This window comes from Lynx canadensis, chromosome C1 (genome assembly GCF_007474595.2).
Source record: "Lynx canadensis isolate LIC74 chromosome C1, mLynCan4.pri.v2, whole genome shotgun sequence".
Lineage (NCBI taxonomy): Eukaryota > Metazoa > Chordata > Mammalia > Carnivora > Felidae > Lynx > Lynx canadensis.
Genome location: NC_044310.1, coordinates 72,260,817 through 72,278,370, shown reverse-complemented (window position 1 = coordinate 72,278,370; position 17,554 = coordinate 72,260,817). Strand labels below are relative to the sequence as shown.

Genomic DNA, 17,554 nt, shown 5'->3' with positions numbered 1-17,554 from the left:
CATATAAAATCAAATTTCTTCCCTGGTTTGTAGAAATCCCTATTAATCTATTCTCAGTGATTTGAAAATGCAAATTTGTGAAGAAGTTAAAATTGATTTTTATACAGTGCTTATTAAATAACTCAAATATTTCAATCATGACATAAAATAGACTTTCTTTTTTGCCCAGTATCTAATATTAATTACCTTTTCTATGTAACTGGAATACTGTTTTCTTTTGTTGTAATATAGTGTCATGGGGTAATAAACCAAACTAGACATTCTGTTTTAATTTTCCATTTAGTTTTTCATTTTTCTTATTTTTTGGGACTTCAAATAAATAGCTGTTAACTTCCGATTATAACAACAGAACCAGAATTGTGAAAAGGATTTCAGTTTTTTAAAAAAATAAGTGAAAGTCAATTTTTGATGGACGTTAGTGATATAATGATAGCTGTTAAAGTATTTGAACAGTTCAGGAAGGCGGATGCCCTCAGTCTGAGGTTGAATGGAAATAGTACTTCTGTCTCAATGTTAGGAGATATATGAAAGGTTTTATTGGGGTGCCTGGGTGGCTCAGTCAGTTAAGCATCTGACTTCAGCTCAGGTATTGATCTCACAGCTTGTTGAGTTCAAGCCCCGCATTGGGCTCTGCAATGACAGTGCAGAACCTACTTGGGATTCTCTCTCTGTCCTTCCATCTCTGCCCCTCTCCCACTTGCACTATCTTTCTCTCTCTCAAAATAAATAAATAAATAGTTTTTTTTTTTTTTTAAATCAAGTTAGGGCATAGGAGAAGAAAAAATACAATCAAAGGAAAATGGTCAGCTTGAAAAATATAAAGAGGATTAGAAAACTTCAAAGCAGCTGTAATATTAAAAAAAAGGAGAAAGTTTTGAAGAGTAGATAATATCAGAATGAGAAATGAGAAAAAAATGCTGCATAAAATCAAGGCTCTTAGGCCATGCTATCTGTTAATGCTAAGGCCAGCACTTTAACCTTGATATGCCGAATTTCAACATTCATGCTATTTTTAATGCAACCTTGAATGAATATTTGTAAAGTGGAATATGTGTATGCTCTAGAGACACCAAGAATAATTCCATATCAGCAGAGTGCTCTGCAACAATTAAGTGAATGCAACATGAATGAATGCATATGTTAACCACGTCTCAAATGAACATTTATTCTGCCCCAGTTGATTGTTAAAGTAAAAAAAGACGACATAAGTCATCATGTGAGGAAGTAAAGAAGGAAACTACTTCTTCCTATTCAATATTACTTAACATATTTAATATTTATTTAATATATTTAATATTTAGTATATTTAATCAGAATGCTTTAAAAATTGATCAGTGTTTGCTTTCTTACTTTGTTTTGCAAACCATTTAAGTCTCTGACTGAACTCCTGGTATGCTATACTTGGTGCAAGGCAGATTTATTACTGAATATACAAGAAGGATCTCATAACAGTTTAACACATTATACAGATCCTTGCTATAAGTCTTTTAAGAGAACATAACATAGTGCTTTAATTTTTCCGGGCAAGTCTTTTGAAATGTGTCTGAAATGACCTGTAGTTGTTGGTCTCCCAACCCTAAATTGAATTCTGCCTTCAGTAGTAAAAGTAAATTTAGGTAAAAGTTACCCACAAAACTACTAGTTATGGTTCCTGTAAAAGCCAGATACAGTGGCTGTAACCATAAGTCACAGACTTCCTACGGCCATTTCTGGCCAGATTAAAGAGGACACTTGAGTTTCAACTCTCACCCCTGCTGATTAGGGTGAGGGGATTCATATTACTTTAAAATCATCATCAGCTGGGAACTGGGGACTGAAAACAAAGCCCTAAAGTGGGAATCTTAATAAGTCTTGTGAGAAAAGATGTGTCTATAATTGTGCCTAACATCTTGGCATTTGTTTTCCAAGGGTCCACCTGGTCCAGCAGGCATCCCAGGCCCATCAGGAAGGAGAGGTCCACGGGTGAGTAAATGGGCTCTGTGTCCCACTGCTGTTAGAATTAGTAACACTGCAGTATGTTTCTTTCCCCAGCACCGTACAGTATGTACTTTCTTTGGAAACCTGCCTGGGTCTTCAAACTTAGTCTACCTTTGCCAATTCAAGAGAAACTCAGGAACACGTGCAGCTTGTTTATTTGACCGTAAACACCCAGCCAAGGCACTCTCTGTGAACCTGCCTGAGAAGGATTATCAAATTTATAAATTAGTGCTACTTGTAACATTATTCTTAGTTATAAAGCGATCTCATGGGTAGTTGATAGTTCGAGGTGGGGTTCATTTGCTTTGGGAAATGAAGAGGAGTGGGTTGCCTTAAAATAGTACATTCCTGGATTACATAGTGGAAAATGCTAGAGCTACTGACTAGAAAAATAATTAACCTGAGGAAAAAGCTGCCTTAAGGATCAGCAGTGGTTTCTCACATTACACATGTCCAACAAAAGATTTACTGCTGTGTTAAAATTTGTTTCTTTCAAACCTAAAAAATAAATGTGGACTTTTACTAACAGAAATTCTTCCAAGAGCCAGAAAAGGAACTGCAACCGTGTGTTATAAAGACAGATGCACATGCCGTGTATAATCCACTTTCTGTCCCGATTTTTGTCTATCTTACACACAATATAGTGAAAAAGCGTCCTGAAATATTACTTTAAGTCGTCCATATTCACAGTCAACTCCTGTCCTCATACGGACAAGAAGGCTCAGATGAACACTCACTGGCTGTAGCTGCGGTTAAACATTTGTTTCACTTCTCTATACTTGACCTATCACATTCCTCCTACAGTCTCTCATCCATGCGCCCACTCTCCCATAGCCGGCAGACCATTTCCATCCTTCTGGCTCTCTGTCTGGATCCCACCTTCCTGGGGACTGGATCTCTCTCTGTACCAATCCCATTCTCTATCCACTACTGAGGCTGTTCTCCTACAGCAAGACCTTCAGTCGGAGTCTCCATCGATTCTCATAGTACACCAGTTTCCTTCCCTCATTTCTATCTATTTTTTTCACTTATTTGTCTAATCCTTTCTTTAAGGAAGGAACAGTATTCCTCTTCTCCAGGCTAATTATTACATTTGTGTTCCTAATTTTATCTCCATTCCATTCTTTAACTTAAAACTTGCAACTTCACATTTTTTTCTCTCCCTAGATTTTAGCTCATGTGGCAACAACCAAACCATTATCCCTTTTCAAAAAAAACCCTCAAACTTTCACTGTTATTAATTTTTCCTAGTTATTGTCCTAGCTCACTGTTGTTGCACTATTGAACTTTATAAAATAATAGTTTATGCCGTGGCCCTACATCAATGCTTATGTGTAAAGGCCCATAAATTTTTCCATCTATTTTATTAAAATTTATTTTAATAATAATTTAATCTAACAATTTTTGAAGGTTGCAAATGACATATCATAAAATCTAATCTTTTTTCCTTAGTTTTAGTCTTGCTAGATATGCTTCCAATATTGCCATTGCTGACACCCCTTTCCTTTCTGAAACACAATGCTCTATTAATTCAGAATTGAAAAGACAGAAAAATAAGTAATTACTAACTATATGTTATATGTTAAGAGAGAGGTATGGCTGAAGAGCTGAGACAAGGGTACCAAATCCAAATGAGTGTAGGGGGCCTGGAGACTTGGAAGGTTTTCTAGAGGTGGATCTTAGTTCCTCCACTTGATGGTTCCATAAGCTTAAGTTTCTTCACTTGTAAAGGGGAGTAAAAATAGCCACCTTGCAGGATTGTTATAAGGATTAGTAATGAGAAATGTAAAGCATTAATGCAGTTATTTACATATAGTAGGCACTCAGTAAATAGAAGCAATTATTAAATTCAAACCAACAAATATTTATTGAGTGTCTAATATGTTCCAAGCGCTATACTGGTAATACTGAAAACAGTCCATTTTCAAAAAATTTTTAATCCTAGAACTAAATGGCACATGTCATAAAGTAGTTAAAAGGGCAATAAAATATTTAAGTAATAGATTAGAACAGTCTAATAAATGTCCTAAAGCGATATACAGTTAAGTACAAATTAACTTTACATGTAGCAATTTCTATGAAAGCTAGTAAGAAAGAGGAATCACTTTATCATGGTATATCTAGGATTTAAAAAACAGGTGGGGGGGGCACCTGGGTGGCCCAGTTGGTTAAGTGTCAGACTCTTGGTCTCAGCTCAGGTCTTGATCTCAGGGTTGTGAGCTCAAGCCCCACATAATATTTATTTATATAAAAGAATAAATAAAATAAATAAAACTGAGGTGGGATCTAGCTGACACTTGAAGAATGATTTGGGCAGCTGTAGGGGGTAAAGTTAAATGAAATGAGTCTTTACGAGATACATAATGGCATAAGTAAAAACTCAAGTACAGAAAGGGTTAACACATGTTGACTGGAGTATCCATTTGCACTTCCTTGTTTTTAGGCTTCTTACTCTGCATAGCTTCTAGAAGTAGCACTATGCAGTATGGCTGGAGATAGGGGTGAAAAATAAAGGAGGTAAACACCTCAAGACAGTGTTTTGAATCAAAAGACAGAAACTGCAGTACTGCTCTAGTGTAGCTCTTCTTTCCAAGACTGAACAATCCAACATCTCAGAAAAAATTAAAAAAGCTTTGTGGAAAAAAAAAAAGAGGTAACATTCATTTTAATTAAATTATGTTATGAAATATTTATACGGACTGTTATTTGTATCTAAAACTGTTCTAAGAACGATCTGACCTTTTTTACTATTTGCAGGGCATACCAGGGCCACATGGAAATCCTGGGTTACCTGGATTACCAGGTCCAAAGGTGAGTGATGACTAGTGAGTATCATGTTATTTTCCTGACATTATTAAAGAAGGTCTTTAACTCTTTTTAAAATTGAAACATAGTTGACATAAATATTATATTATCTTGAGTGTACAACATGATGAGTCGACACCTGTACACACAGCAAATGATCACCACAGTAAGTCCAGCCGCCATCTGTCACCATAAGTTACAAAAAGTATTTTTTCTTCTTATGATGAAAACTTTCATGATCTATTCTCCTGGCAACCTTCGAATATGCACTACAGTACCATTGACTGTGTCCCCATGCCACACATCACATCCCCATGACCTATTTATTTCACAGCTGGAAGTGTGTACCTCCCAACACCTTTACTCATTTTGGACATTTGGCAACACCCCCTTCTACCCCGCCACCACCACTCTGTTCTCTGAATCCATAAATTTTGTTTTGTTTCTTCACCTGTTTTGTTTTTGGATTCCCCGTATAAGTGAGATCATATAATATTTGTATTTCTCTGTCTGACTTATTTCACTTAGCATAATGCCCTCAAGGTCCATCCATGTTAACACAAATGGTAGTATTCCATTTATTTTTATGGCTGAGTAGTATTCCAGTGTGCGTGTGTGTGTGTGTGTGTGTGTGTGTGTGTGTTTATACCACATCTTCTTTATCCATTCATCTATTGTTAGACACTTAGGTTCTTTTCATATCTTGGCTATTATAAATAATGTTCCAATGAACATAGGGGTGCATTTATCTTTTTGAATTAGTGTTATTATTTTTTTTCTGATGACATGCCCAGAGGTAGAACTGTTGGATCATATGGTAGTTCTTTTTTTTAGTTTTTTTTTTTAATTTTTTGGAATTTATTTAGAAAGAGAGAGAAGGGGAGGGGCAAAGAAAGAGGAGACAGAGAACCCATCCCAAACAGGCTCTGTGCTGTTAGCTTGAACTCACAAACCATGAGATCATGACCTGAGCCGAAACCAAGAGCTGGACTCAACCGACTGAGCCACCCAGGTGCCCTGATCATATGGTAGTTCTATTTTTACTTTTACTTTATATTATTACTATATTCCCTAAGCTGTATTTTTCATCTCCATAACTTATTTATTTTTAATTTCTTTATGAAACTCCATACTGTTTTCCATAATGCCTGCACCAGTTTACCTTCCTTCCAACAGTGCATGTGAGTTCCCGTCTTCACATCTTCACGAACACTAGTTATTTCTTGTCTTTTTGATAATAGCCATTCCAACAGGTGTGAAGTGATAAGTCATTGTGGTCTTGATTTGTATTTCCCTGATGACTAGTGATGTTAAGCACTTTTTCATGTGCCTGTTGGTTATCTGTATATCTTTATTGGAAAAAAAAAGTGCCTATTTAGATCCTATGTCCATTTTTTAATTGACTGTTTTGTTTCAATGTTGAGTTGTATGGGTGTTTTTTTCCCACTTTCTACCCCTCTTATTTTTTTTAACTTAAATTTTAGTTAACATGTAGTGCGATATTGTTTTCTGGAGTAGAATTCAGGGATTCATCACTATATACAGCACCCAGTGGATATTACATCACCCATCTAGACCATCTCCCACCCATCTCCCTTCATCAATCCCCAGTTTGTTCTCTATCATTAAGAGTCTCTTGTGGTTTGTTTCCCTCTCTCCTCTTTTCCCCCTTTCCCATATGTTCATCTGTTTTGTTTCTTAAATTCCACATATGACTGAAATCTTATGGCATTTGTCTTTTTCTGATTGACTTATCTCACTTAAAATAATACATTCTAACTCCATCCATGTTGCAAATGGCAAGATTTCATTCATTTTGATCGCTGAGTAATATTCCATTATGTATGTATACCATATCTTCTTTATTCATCAGTCGATGGACAGTTGGACCCTCTCCATAGTTTGGCTATTGTTGATAATGCTGCTACAAACATTGGGGTGCATGTACCCCTTTGAATCTGTATTTTTGTATCCTTTGGGTAGGTATCTAATAGTGAAAATGCTGGGTCACAGGGTAGTTCTAATTTTAGTTTTTTAAGGAACCTCTTCTCCAGAGTGGCTGTACCAGTTTGCATTCCCACCAACAGGGCAAGAGGGTTTCCCTTTCTCTACATCCTTGTGAGTTTTTAAAATATATTTTGGATATTAACCTCTTATAGGATATATAAATTGGAAATGTTTTCTCCAATTCAGTAAGTTGTCTTTTAATTTTTATGATGATTTACTTTGCTGAAGGTTTTCAATTTGATGTATTTCCACTTGTTTATTTTTGCTTTTGTTGCCTTCACTTTTGGAGTCAGATCTAAAAAAAAATTGCCAAGAATAATGTCAAGGAATTTATTGCCTATATTTTCTACTAGGAGTTTTATGGTTTCAGGTCTTAAATTAAAATCTTTAATTCATTTTGAGTTTATTTTTGTGTATAGTATTAGAGAGTAGTCTAATGTCATTCTTTTGCATATGGCTGTCCACTTTTCCCAAGGCCATTTATTAAAGAGACTATCTTTTACCCATTGTATACTCTTGCCTCTTTTGTTATAAGTTAATTAACCATATGTGCATGGGTTTATTTCTTGGCTATTTTTTCCATTCCATTGGTCTATGTGACTTTTTTTATGTCAATACCATATTGTTTTCATTATCATACTTTTTTTAATATAGTTTGAAATCAGGGAGCATGATACCTTCAGCTTGGTTGCTCTTATCAAGATTGTTTTGGCTATTCATGGTCTTTTGAGGTCCCATACAAATTTTAGGATTATTCGTTCTATTTATGTGAATGTGTCATTGGAATTTTGATAGGGATTGCATTGAGTCTATAGATTGCTTTGGGTATGGACATTTTATTTATTTATTTATTTATTTATTTATTTATTTATTTATTTATTTATTTATGCATGTATGTATGTGTGCTTATTTATTTTGAAAGAGAAGGAGAGAAGGAGGGAAAGCAGGCAAGAAGTAGAGAGAGTAAGAGAAAGAGAATCCCAAGCAAGCTCCCCACTGTCAGCACAGAGTCCAACACAGGGCTTGATCTCACAAACTGTGAGATCATAACTTGAGCCAAAATCAAGAGTCAGGTGCATTACTGACTGAGCCACCCAGGTGCCCCTATGGGCATTTTAATATTAATGTTAATAATATGAATTCTTTCACTCCATTTGTACAGAATATATTACATTATTCTTCAATTTCTTTTGTTAATATCTTACAGTTTTCAGCATACAGTTCTCTCACCTCCTTGGTTAAATTTATTCCTAGATATTTTATTCCTTTTGATGTAATTATACATGGGATTGCTTTTTAAATTTCTCTAATAGTTCTTTGTTAGTGTATAGAAATACAACAGATTGGGGCACCTGGGTGGCTCAGTCGGTTAAGCGTCTGACTTCGGCTCAGGTCATGATCTCACAGTTTGTGAGTTTGAGCCCCGCATCGGGCTCTGTGCTGACAGCTTGGAGCCTGGAGCCTGCTTAGATTCTGTGTCTCCCTCTCTCTCTGACCCTCCCCCCTTTCATGCTCTGTCTCTGTCTCAAAAATAAATAAAAATTTAAAAAAAAAAGTAAATAAACATTAAAAAAAATACAACAGATTTTTGTATATTGATTTTTACCCTGCATCTTTACTAAATTTATTAGTTCTGACAGTTTTCCAGTTGAGTCTTTCAGGTTTTCTATATATAATATATTATCTTCTTCTTTTCTTCTTCTTTTTTTCATGTTTATTTATTTATTTATTTATTTTGAGAGAGAGAGAGAGATAGAGCATGAGTAGGGAAGAGGCAGCCAGAGACGGAGAGAGAGAATCCTACGCAGGCTCTACACTGTCAGTGCAGAGCCCAATGCAGGGCTCAAATCCACAAACTGTGAAATCATGACCTGAGCCAAAATCAAGAGTTGGACACTCAACCCACTGAGCCAACCTGGCTCCCCATTCCCTTTCTGTTTGGATGCATTTTATTTCTATTTCTTGCTTAATTGCCATGGCTAGAACTTCTAATACTATGTTGAGCTAAACGTAGTAGTAGTGGGCATCCTTGTCTTGTTCCTGATCTTAGAGGAAAGACTTTCAGTCTTTCACCCTTTAATATGATGTTAGCTTAGGTTTGTTATATATAGCTTTATTATGTTGAGGTACATTACCTCTATACCCACTTTGTTGAAAGTTATTATCATAAATGGATGTCAAATGGATGACAAATGGATGACAAATGGATGACAAATTTGAAATTTGTCAAATGTTTTTCCTGTATCTACTGAGATGATCTTTGATTTTTAGCCTTCATTTTGTTAATGTGGTATATCACATTGATTGATTGGCAGATGTTGAATCATCCTTGCATCCATGGAATAAATCCCACTTGATGATTCCTCTAATTTATTGTTGAATTTAGTTTGCTAGTATTTTGTTGAGGATTTTGCATCTATGTTCATCAGGGATATTTTTCTGTAGTTTTCTTTTTTTGTAGTAGCCTTGTAAAATGCGTTAGGAAGCATTGTCTCCTCTTCGTTTTGGAAGAATTTGATAAGCATTGGTATTAACTCTTCTTTACATATTTGGTAATATTCACCAATGAATCTGTCTTGTCTTAGACTCTTGTTTGTTGGGAGGGTTTTGATTACTGCTTTAATCTTACTGGTAATCAACATATTCAAAAGTTTATTTCTTCATTATTCAGCCTTGGAAGATTGTATTTTTCTAGGAATTTATCCGTTTCTTTTTGGTTGGCCAATTTGCTTGTATAAAATTGTTCATAGTAGTCTCTTATGATCCTTTGTATTTCTGTGATATCAGTTGTAAATCTCCTTTTTAAAAAATTTTATTTGAGCCCTCTTTTTTCCCGAGTTAGTCTAGCTAAAGGTTTGTCAATTTTATTTATGTTTTCAAAGAGCCAGCTCTTAGTTCATTGATCTTTTTTTTTTCTAGTTCCTTGAAATGTAAAGTTAGATAGTTTGAGATTTTTCTTGTTTCTTGAAGTAGGCCTGTATCACTATGCACTTTCCTCTTAGAACTGATTTTGCTGCATCCCATAGATTTTAGTAAGTTGTATTTGTATTTTAATGGCATTTTTAAATTTCTCCTTTGGTTTCTTCATTGACACATTGGTTATTCAGTAGCATGTTGTTTAATCTTCATATATTTGTGACTTTTCCATTTTCTTCTTCTAATTGATTTTTAGTTTCATATCTTTGTGGTCAGAAAAGATGTTTCATATGATTTCAGTCTGAAACTTATTGAGACTTGATTAGTGACCTAATGTATGATTTATCCTCGAGAATGTTCCATGTGCACTGAGAAGGATATATATTCTGCTGCTTTCGGATAGAATGTTTTGTATATATCTATTTAGTCCATCTGATCTAATGTGTCATTAAAGGCCAGTGATTCCATATTGGTTTTTTATCTGCATAATTTATCCATTGATGTAAATGGGGTATTAAAGTCTATTGTATTAATGTGAACTTCTTCCTTTAAATCTATTAGAATTTGTTTTATATCTTCGGGTGCTCCTATGTTGGATGCATAAAAATTTACAAATGTTATATCCTCCTATTGGATTGACCCCTTTATCATTATGTAATATCTTTGTCTTTTACTATAGTCTTTGTTTTAGTCCATTTTGTCTGATGTAAGCATAGCTCCTCCAGCTTTCTTTTGGTTTCCATCTGCATGGAAATTTTTTTTTTCCATCCCTTCACCTTCATTCTTTGTGTGTTTTTATATCTGAAGTGAGTCTCTTATAGGCAGCAAGCATATAGATGGTTCTTGTTTATATATCCATTCAGCTACTTTATGTCTTTTAATTGGAGTATTTAATCCACTTACATTTAAAGTAATTATTGATAGGTATGTACTTGTTGCCTATTGTTTTTTGACTGTTTTGTAGTTTCTCTCTGTTTCTTCTTCTCTTGCTCTATTCTGTGTTTTTATGACTTTATTTAGTATTGTGCCTATATTTCTTTCTTATTGTTTTTTGTATGTCTAGTATAGGATTTTGCTTTTTGGTTAACATGAGGCTCAAAAATAACAAATATATATATACAAATATATATATATATACATATATATATTTGTTATGTATATGTATGTTGTATATATAACATATATACATATATATATATATTTGCTACATATGTTGTATACAACATAGGTATATGTATATGTTGTATACAACATACATATACATATATATAACATACATACATACATATATGTATATGTGTATATATATATGTATATATAATGGCTTATTTTAAGTTGATTAGCAACTTAAATTTGGTCAAATTCTGAAAGTCTACATTTTTACTCCCTCCCACATTTTATTTATTTTTTTGAAGTCACATTTTACATTTCTTTATACTGTGTGTCCCTTAACTAAGTATTACGGTTGTTTTCACTACTTTTGTCTTTTAACCTTCATAGCAGTTTTATAATAATCCTCTATCTTGCTGTAAACTTACTTACCTTTACCAATGAGATTTTTACTTTCATATGTTTTTGTGCTATTAATTAATGCTCTTTCTTTTCAACTTAAAGAAGTACTTTTAACATTTCTTGTGAGGCCACTTTGGTAGTGATGAACTCCTTTAGCTTTTGCTTGTCTGGAAAACTCTTTATCTCTCCTTCAGTTCTGAATGATAATCTTACCAGTAGAGTATTCTTGGTTGGTTTTTTGCCTTTCAGCAGTTTGGATATATTGTGCCTTTTCCTTTTGGCCTGCAAAGCTTCTGCTGATAGTCTTAGGGGAGTTTCCTTGTAGATAACAAGCTGTATAAAGTCATCTTGTTCCTTGCACAAGAAATAATCTGTACATTCAAAAGGAAGTTACCTGAATTATGGCAAGAACAAGTTAAGGCAATCGCAAGTTCAGAAAGGTTTAACTGAAATAGGAAATTCAACACACAATGGAATCTCTATACAAGCATGTTTGGATTGATGTGCTTCACAAAAGATCGTTAGAACCTAGAGCTTCCTTATATAAGTTACATGTTTTGAAGAACACAAAGCATCTGGTAGAATACTTGTACGGGGCTGACATTTAAGAAATATTATTTTTTTTTCTTGAAGGAGCTACTTATAAGGCAACTAAGCAAATTAGAAATGTGACTTACTGAAAATACCAGACTTCTTATTTGGTAAATTAAACAAAAAGAGGGGCACCTGGGTGGCTCAGTCTGTTAAGCATCTGACTCTTGATTTCAGTACAGGTCATGATTTCAAGGTCAGTTAGCATGGAGCCTGCTTAAGATTCTGTCTCCCTCTTTCTCCACCCCTCTCCAACTCATGTAGTCGCGTTCTCTCTCTCTCTCTCTCTCTCAAGTAAAATAAAAAAGAATAAGAAAATACCTTAAGACAGTATGTAAATATATTCTATTTATAACATTTATAAGAATAAATTAACATTTATAAGAATAAAGCTGGGGTGCCCAGGTGGCTCAGTCAGTTGAGCGTCGACTTCAGTTCAGGTCATGGTCTCGCAGTTCGTGAGTTTGAGCCCCGTGTCGGGCTCTGTGCTGACAGCTCAGAGCCTGGAGCCTGCTTCAGATTCTGTGTCTCCCTCTCTCTCTGCCCCATCCCCGTCTTGTACTCTGTCTCTCTCTCAAAAATAAATAAACATTAAAAAAAATTATAAGAATAAAGCATATTTTGCTAAAATATTCTAGATTTATGCAAAAGTGAATCCAATTTACTTTCTGTTATGCTTTTACAATAAAATTAGTATTTATCGTAAAGGACAAGAAATGTAAACTGATCTTGGTAGTTCTTATCTCTCTTCAGATGATATGAGTTCTCACGCATGTGCTGGTCCCTTCGTGATAGGCTCTTAGTTGTTTGAGGGCAGGGGCCAGAACTTACACATCTTTGCATTTGTGTCTATCCCAGTGCCCAGCATGTGTTGGGCACTCAATAAATGTTAAACTGAATCAAAAATCTGAGTTAACATTAGTACCAAGGCACTGGTATCATAAGGGAAAGAGCTTCTCATATCTGACAATTATTATGTGTGTGGCATGTCATTCAGTTTCATTTCAATTAATAGTACCATTCAGAGTAGGTTTTATTACCTTTTCCTTTGCCCAGAAGAAAACACACTTAGAGAGCTAAGTACTTAACCAAAGTAACACAATTTATAACTGGCAGAGTTGCATTCAGAACTGAATCTGTCTTACTCTCTTCCTAATACCAGGTTGTCCTTCAAAAGAGGAGTTATAAAACACTACCTGAAGGAGGAAGGGTAGAGTGGGGTAACCTAATGGAATTTAAAGACTTTATGAATTCATTTAACAATAGTAATGAAACATGTCTATTCCAATGGTCCAGCTTATTCTGTGGATACTGATAATAACATATAAAGATATACTGCACAAAGAGTGACACTGACCTCTGGTCCCTGAGACCTATGTTCTTAAATTGTTAATAGCATAAGTGCCATACAAAATTTTAGTGGTTATATAGCAACTTTTTTTCAGCATTAGACTAGTATTATTTAAAATAAAGACAATTGGGGCGCCTGGGTGGCGTAGTCGGTTAAGCGTCCGACTTCAGCCAGGTCACGATCTCGCGGTCCGTGGGTTCGAGCCCCGTGTCAGGCTCTGGGCTGATGGCTCAGAGCCTGGAGACTGTTTCCGATTCTGTGTCTCCCTCTCTCTCTCTCTGCCCCTCCCCCGTTCATGCTCTGTCTCTCTCTGTCCCAAAAATAAATAAACGTTGAAAAAAAATTTTTTAAATAAAGACAATTGAGCTCATTAACTAAAATCATTAGCTGAAATCAGGGGACTAACATCAGAAATTATGTCATTCTAAACAAAATATAAGAAAGTAAAGACCATTTCCTATTTACTGGAGAGAATGGCTTTTTTTTTCTTGTCACCAAATGCCATCTGAGTTCACAGTTTACCATATTTATCTATTTAATGAACTTTATTTGCAGGGCGATGAATAGTTTTATTACTATTAATTAAACACAAGATTAATTATACAATAGATCTTTAAACATAAGTAATGAATACAGAGTCTATATGTTCAGCCTACCATATACTTATAATTCTAGTCCAGGCAGTCTTTCTGTGGTCAAGATATTTCCTTTCCCAGAAACACTTCTTAAAGGAAACTTAAAATCTTCCCATAAACGTTCGCAGTTTATCTTACTTTAATCAAGGTCAATAGTTCCTTCAAATTTAATCCAGTTATTGAGAAAGACAAATACCATATGATTTTACTCATATGTGGAATCTAAAAACAAAACAAAACAAAACAAAAAAATGAATAAACAAAGAAAAAGAATCAGACAAATAAATACAGAGAAAAACTAATGGTTGCCAAAGGGAAGGGGAGAGAGATGGGTAAAATGGGTGAAGGGGATTGGGGGATACAGAATTCTAGTTATGGAATGAATAAGTCACAGGAATAAAAGACCCAGCATAGGGAATATAGTCAATGATATCATAATATTGTATAGCGATAGGTGGTAGTTACACTTGTGGTAAACATAGCATGATGTATAAAGATGTTGAATCACTGTGCTGTACATCCAAAGCTAATGTAACATTATGTGTCAACTATACTCAGTTAAAAATGTTTTAAAATTAAATTAAATTTAAAAAAATATTTGCCAGTAAAAAGAACTCCAAAAAACTCAAATTTAATCGAGTAAATGAACAATCTAACCTTAATAAGCTACAACAGTGTCCTATTAGTAGTATTAAATTAAATGTTATTAATAATACTTAATATTGAATCACAAAAATAATCGTAGTGTTATCTCTATTCCTGGTTTCGACCCTCTGTCCCCATGTCTTCTAAACAAGAAGTCCTATTTTATTTATATGTGAATAAATAAATGTATTGAATATAGATGCGGACCCATTCTGAGAATTTTTGTTAAACCAAATTGCTATGAAAAATTTTCAGTCCTGCATTTTGAAAATATAAAGCATGTTAAGATGCTAAAGACTGAGGTGCTTCTGTTATTCTGGTCAACATAGGGACCTTCTTAAAAGGACCAGACAAAATAGTACGGTCCTTTCTTTTGATTCCGTGCTTGTTATTTCAGTTAAAATATGACTTTAAATATATTAAAAATGCCTCCTTCTGGGTATCAAAGACTATTAGGGTCATGTCAAAAGGATTCTGGAGCCAATTTGTAAGACTTCTACCAGCCAAAGAATGATGTGATTTGAACATCATTAAGGATAATAACTGCAGTGGTTTGAATCACATCAAGTATCTCTAAATCCTTGAGTGATAATGATGCTAAATGCAAGCAGACACACAAACCCTCACCGGTCACCTTTAGATGATGCTAAGGAATGACATCTCTGAAATTGTCACATCCTCTCATACAAACTGGATATTCAACTCTGAGTTAGTGTCAGACTCCACAGGTTTAAGGGCTCAGTCCCACAGGACTATCTATACTTGAGATGCCAGCCACAGAGGGCTTGTCCAGGCTATTCATGCTACTGTTTGGCTAACTACCAATTCAGTTCTCCCACAATCCTGCACTTCCCCAGGTTTGATACTGGGTTAGAACAGCTCACAATTTCAGGAAAACAGGTTTCCCAGTTTGTTATAAAGAATTCAACTCAGGAATAGCTAAATGGAAGAGATGCATATAGGGCAAGGTATGGAAGGTGGGGGACTCGGAACTTCCATGCCCTGTCTGGGAGTGCCACCTTCCTGGCATACATATCACTGTGTTCGCCAACTGGGAATCTCTTGGAATCTCTTTGTTCAAAAGTTTATGTAACTCAGACTCTGGCACCCCCTCCTCTCTCTTAAATTCCCACCCTCTAGCCACTTTTTTGCCTTTCTGGTGACTAGTCCCCATCCTGAAGCTATCTATGGGCACCACCCTGAGTCACCTCATTAGCATAAACTCAGATGTGGTTAAAGAGGATTGTTATGAATAACAAAAGACACTTGTATGACTCAGGAAATTCCAAGGTTTTTAGGAACTGTGTGCCAGAAGCCAGGAACAAAGACCAAATATATATTTTTATTATACCACAATATCATTATTTTGAAAAAAGACAAATAAAAGAAAAATAAGGGGAAAGAATAAAAGTTTTCTTTAAAAAGCATCTTGCTTTTTTATCTTTTTTTTTTATAGAATTTAACATCAGGATAACTAAATAGTTGATGAAAGAAGGGTAGTTTCTCTTCATAGAAAAAGCTAGGCAATGAGGAAAGCATGTTAGAATTTTAAATTACCATTTTTGTAATCCTGGTGAGGAAAGGCTTGAAAAACAACAAAAATAACCCAGGAAGTCCAAAGGCCTTGAAGCAGGAGGCTGTTTTGCAGTCTTTGAGGATAAGCTGAATAAGATAAATCCTGGAAGATAGATCAGAGAGAAAGCCAGAGCCAGATTATGTAGGACGTTGTAGGTAAGGATTTTGGTTGGATTTTATTCTGTGTTGGATATTTATTGGAAAGTTCTAGCTAGGTAAGTCATATCATCCAATTTATTTGTAGGAGGATAGTTCTGGCTGTCATGTGGAGAATAGATTGCAGGAGGGAAAAGGTGGAAATAGGGACACCAGTTTGAAGACCGCTTCACTTGTCTACCCAAGTCCATGTCATTGGTGATGATGGCAGGGAGTAGAGTGTAACAGTGGAGATGGTGTGAGGTGGTCAAAATGTAGGTATATTTTGCAGTACAGTCAACATGATTTGCCAATGGATTACATATGCGGCGTGAGAGAGAAGAGTCAAAGATAATCTTTGTCTTAACCAGTTGAACGCTGGTATCGTGGGAGCTACCACCTATTGGAATGAGAAGGAACGTAATGTCAGATTTTTGTTTGGTTGGTTTCTTTTGTTTTTGTCTGGGAAGAAATCAAGAATTCATTTCCATTAATATTTTCAAAGAAGTAACTTTTGGTTCCCCCCCCCCGCCATGGACTATTTAATATTTCTTTTTAGCTCTATTCTAATAGAAGCGTTTAGAGTTATAGATTTTTCTCTAAGGACTGATATAACTGCATCTCACAAAATTTGATATGTTGCATATTCATTATCATTCAAATTGAAATGTGTGCTTTCTTCTTTGACTCATGGGTCATTTAGAAGTATTTTGTTTTGGGGGGTGCCTGGGTGGCTCAGTCAGTTACACATCCAACTCTTGATTTCGGCTCAGGTCATGATCTCAGTTCGTGAGATCAAGTCCCGCGTTGGGCTCTGCACTGAGAGATGGAGCCTGCTTGGGATTCTCTCTGTCCCTCTTTCTCTGCCCCTCCTCCTCTCTTTCTCTCTCTCTCAAAAATTAAAAAAACGTAAACATTAAAAAAAAGAAGTATGTTGTTTTGTTTAATGTCTAGTTATCTTATTGCTGTTGGTTTCTAGTTTAGTTGCATTGTGGTCAGAGAGCTCACAATGGAAGAGTTCAATATTTTAAAATGTATTTAGGTATTTTAAGACCCAACAAGTGATCTATCTTGATGAATATTTTACATGTACTTTAAAAGATTTGTGTATTTTGTTTGTTTGTCTGTTTATCAAGCTTCTACTTTTAATTCCAGTATGGTTAACAGTGTTATGTTAGTTTTAGGTGTACCATATACTGATTCAACTCCCTGCTCATCATGAAAAGTGTACTCTTCAATCCCCATCACCTATTTCACCCATTCCCCCCACTCACCTCCCACTGGTAACCATCAGTTTGTTCTCTATAATTAATATTCTGATTATTGCTTTGTTTCTCTCTTTTTTTTTTGTTGCTCATTTGTTTTGATACTTAAATTCCACATATGAGTGAGATCATATGGTATT

At 35.1% G+C, this 17,554-nt stretch overlaps 1 protein-coding gene across 1 annotated transcript in view; it reads left to right on the top strand.

Annotated features, from left to right (window-relative positions):
• Positions 1-17,554, top strand: part of COL24A1 (collagen type XXIV alpha 1 chain) — a 385,490-nt gene that overhangs the window by 7,638 nt on the left and 360,298 nt on the right. The window contains 2 exon segments of the mRNA XM_032594090.1: positions 1,909-1,962; positions 4,735-4,788. Coding sequence (XP_032449981.1) covers positions 1,909-1,962; positions 4,735-4,788 — 108 coding nt within the window.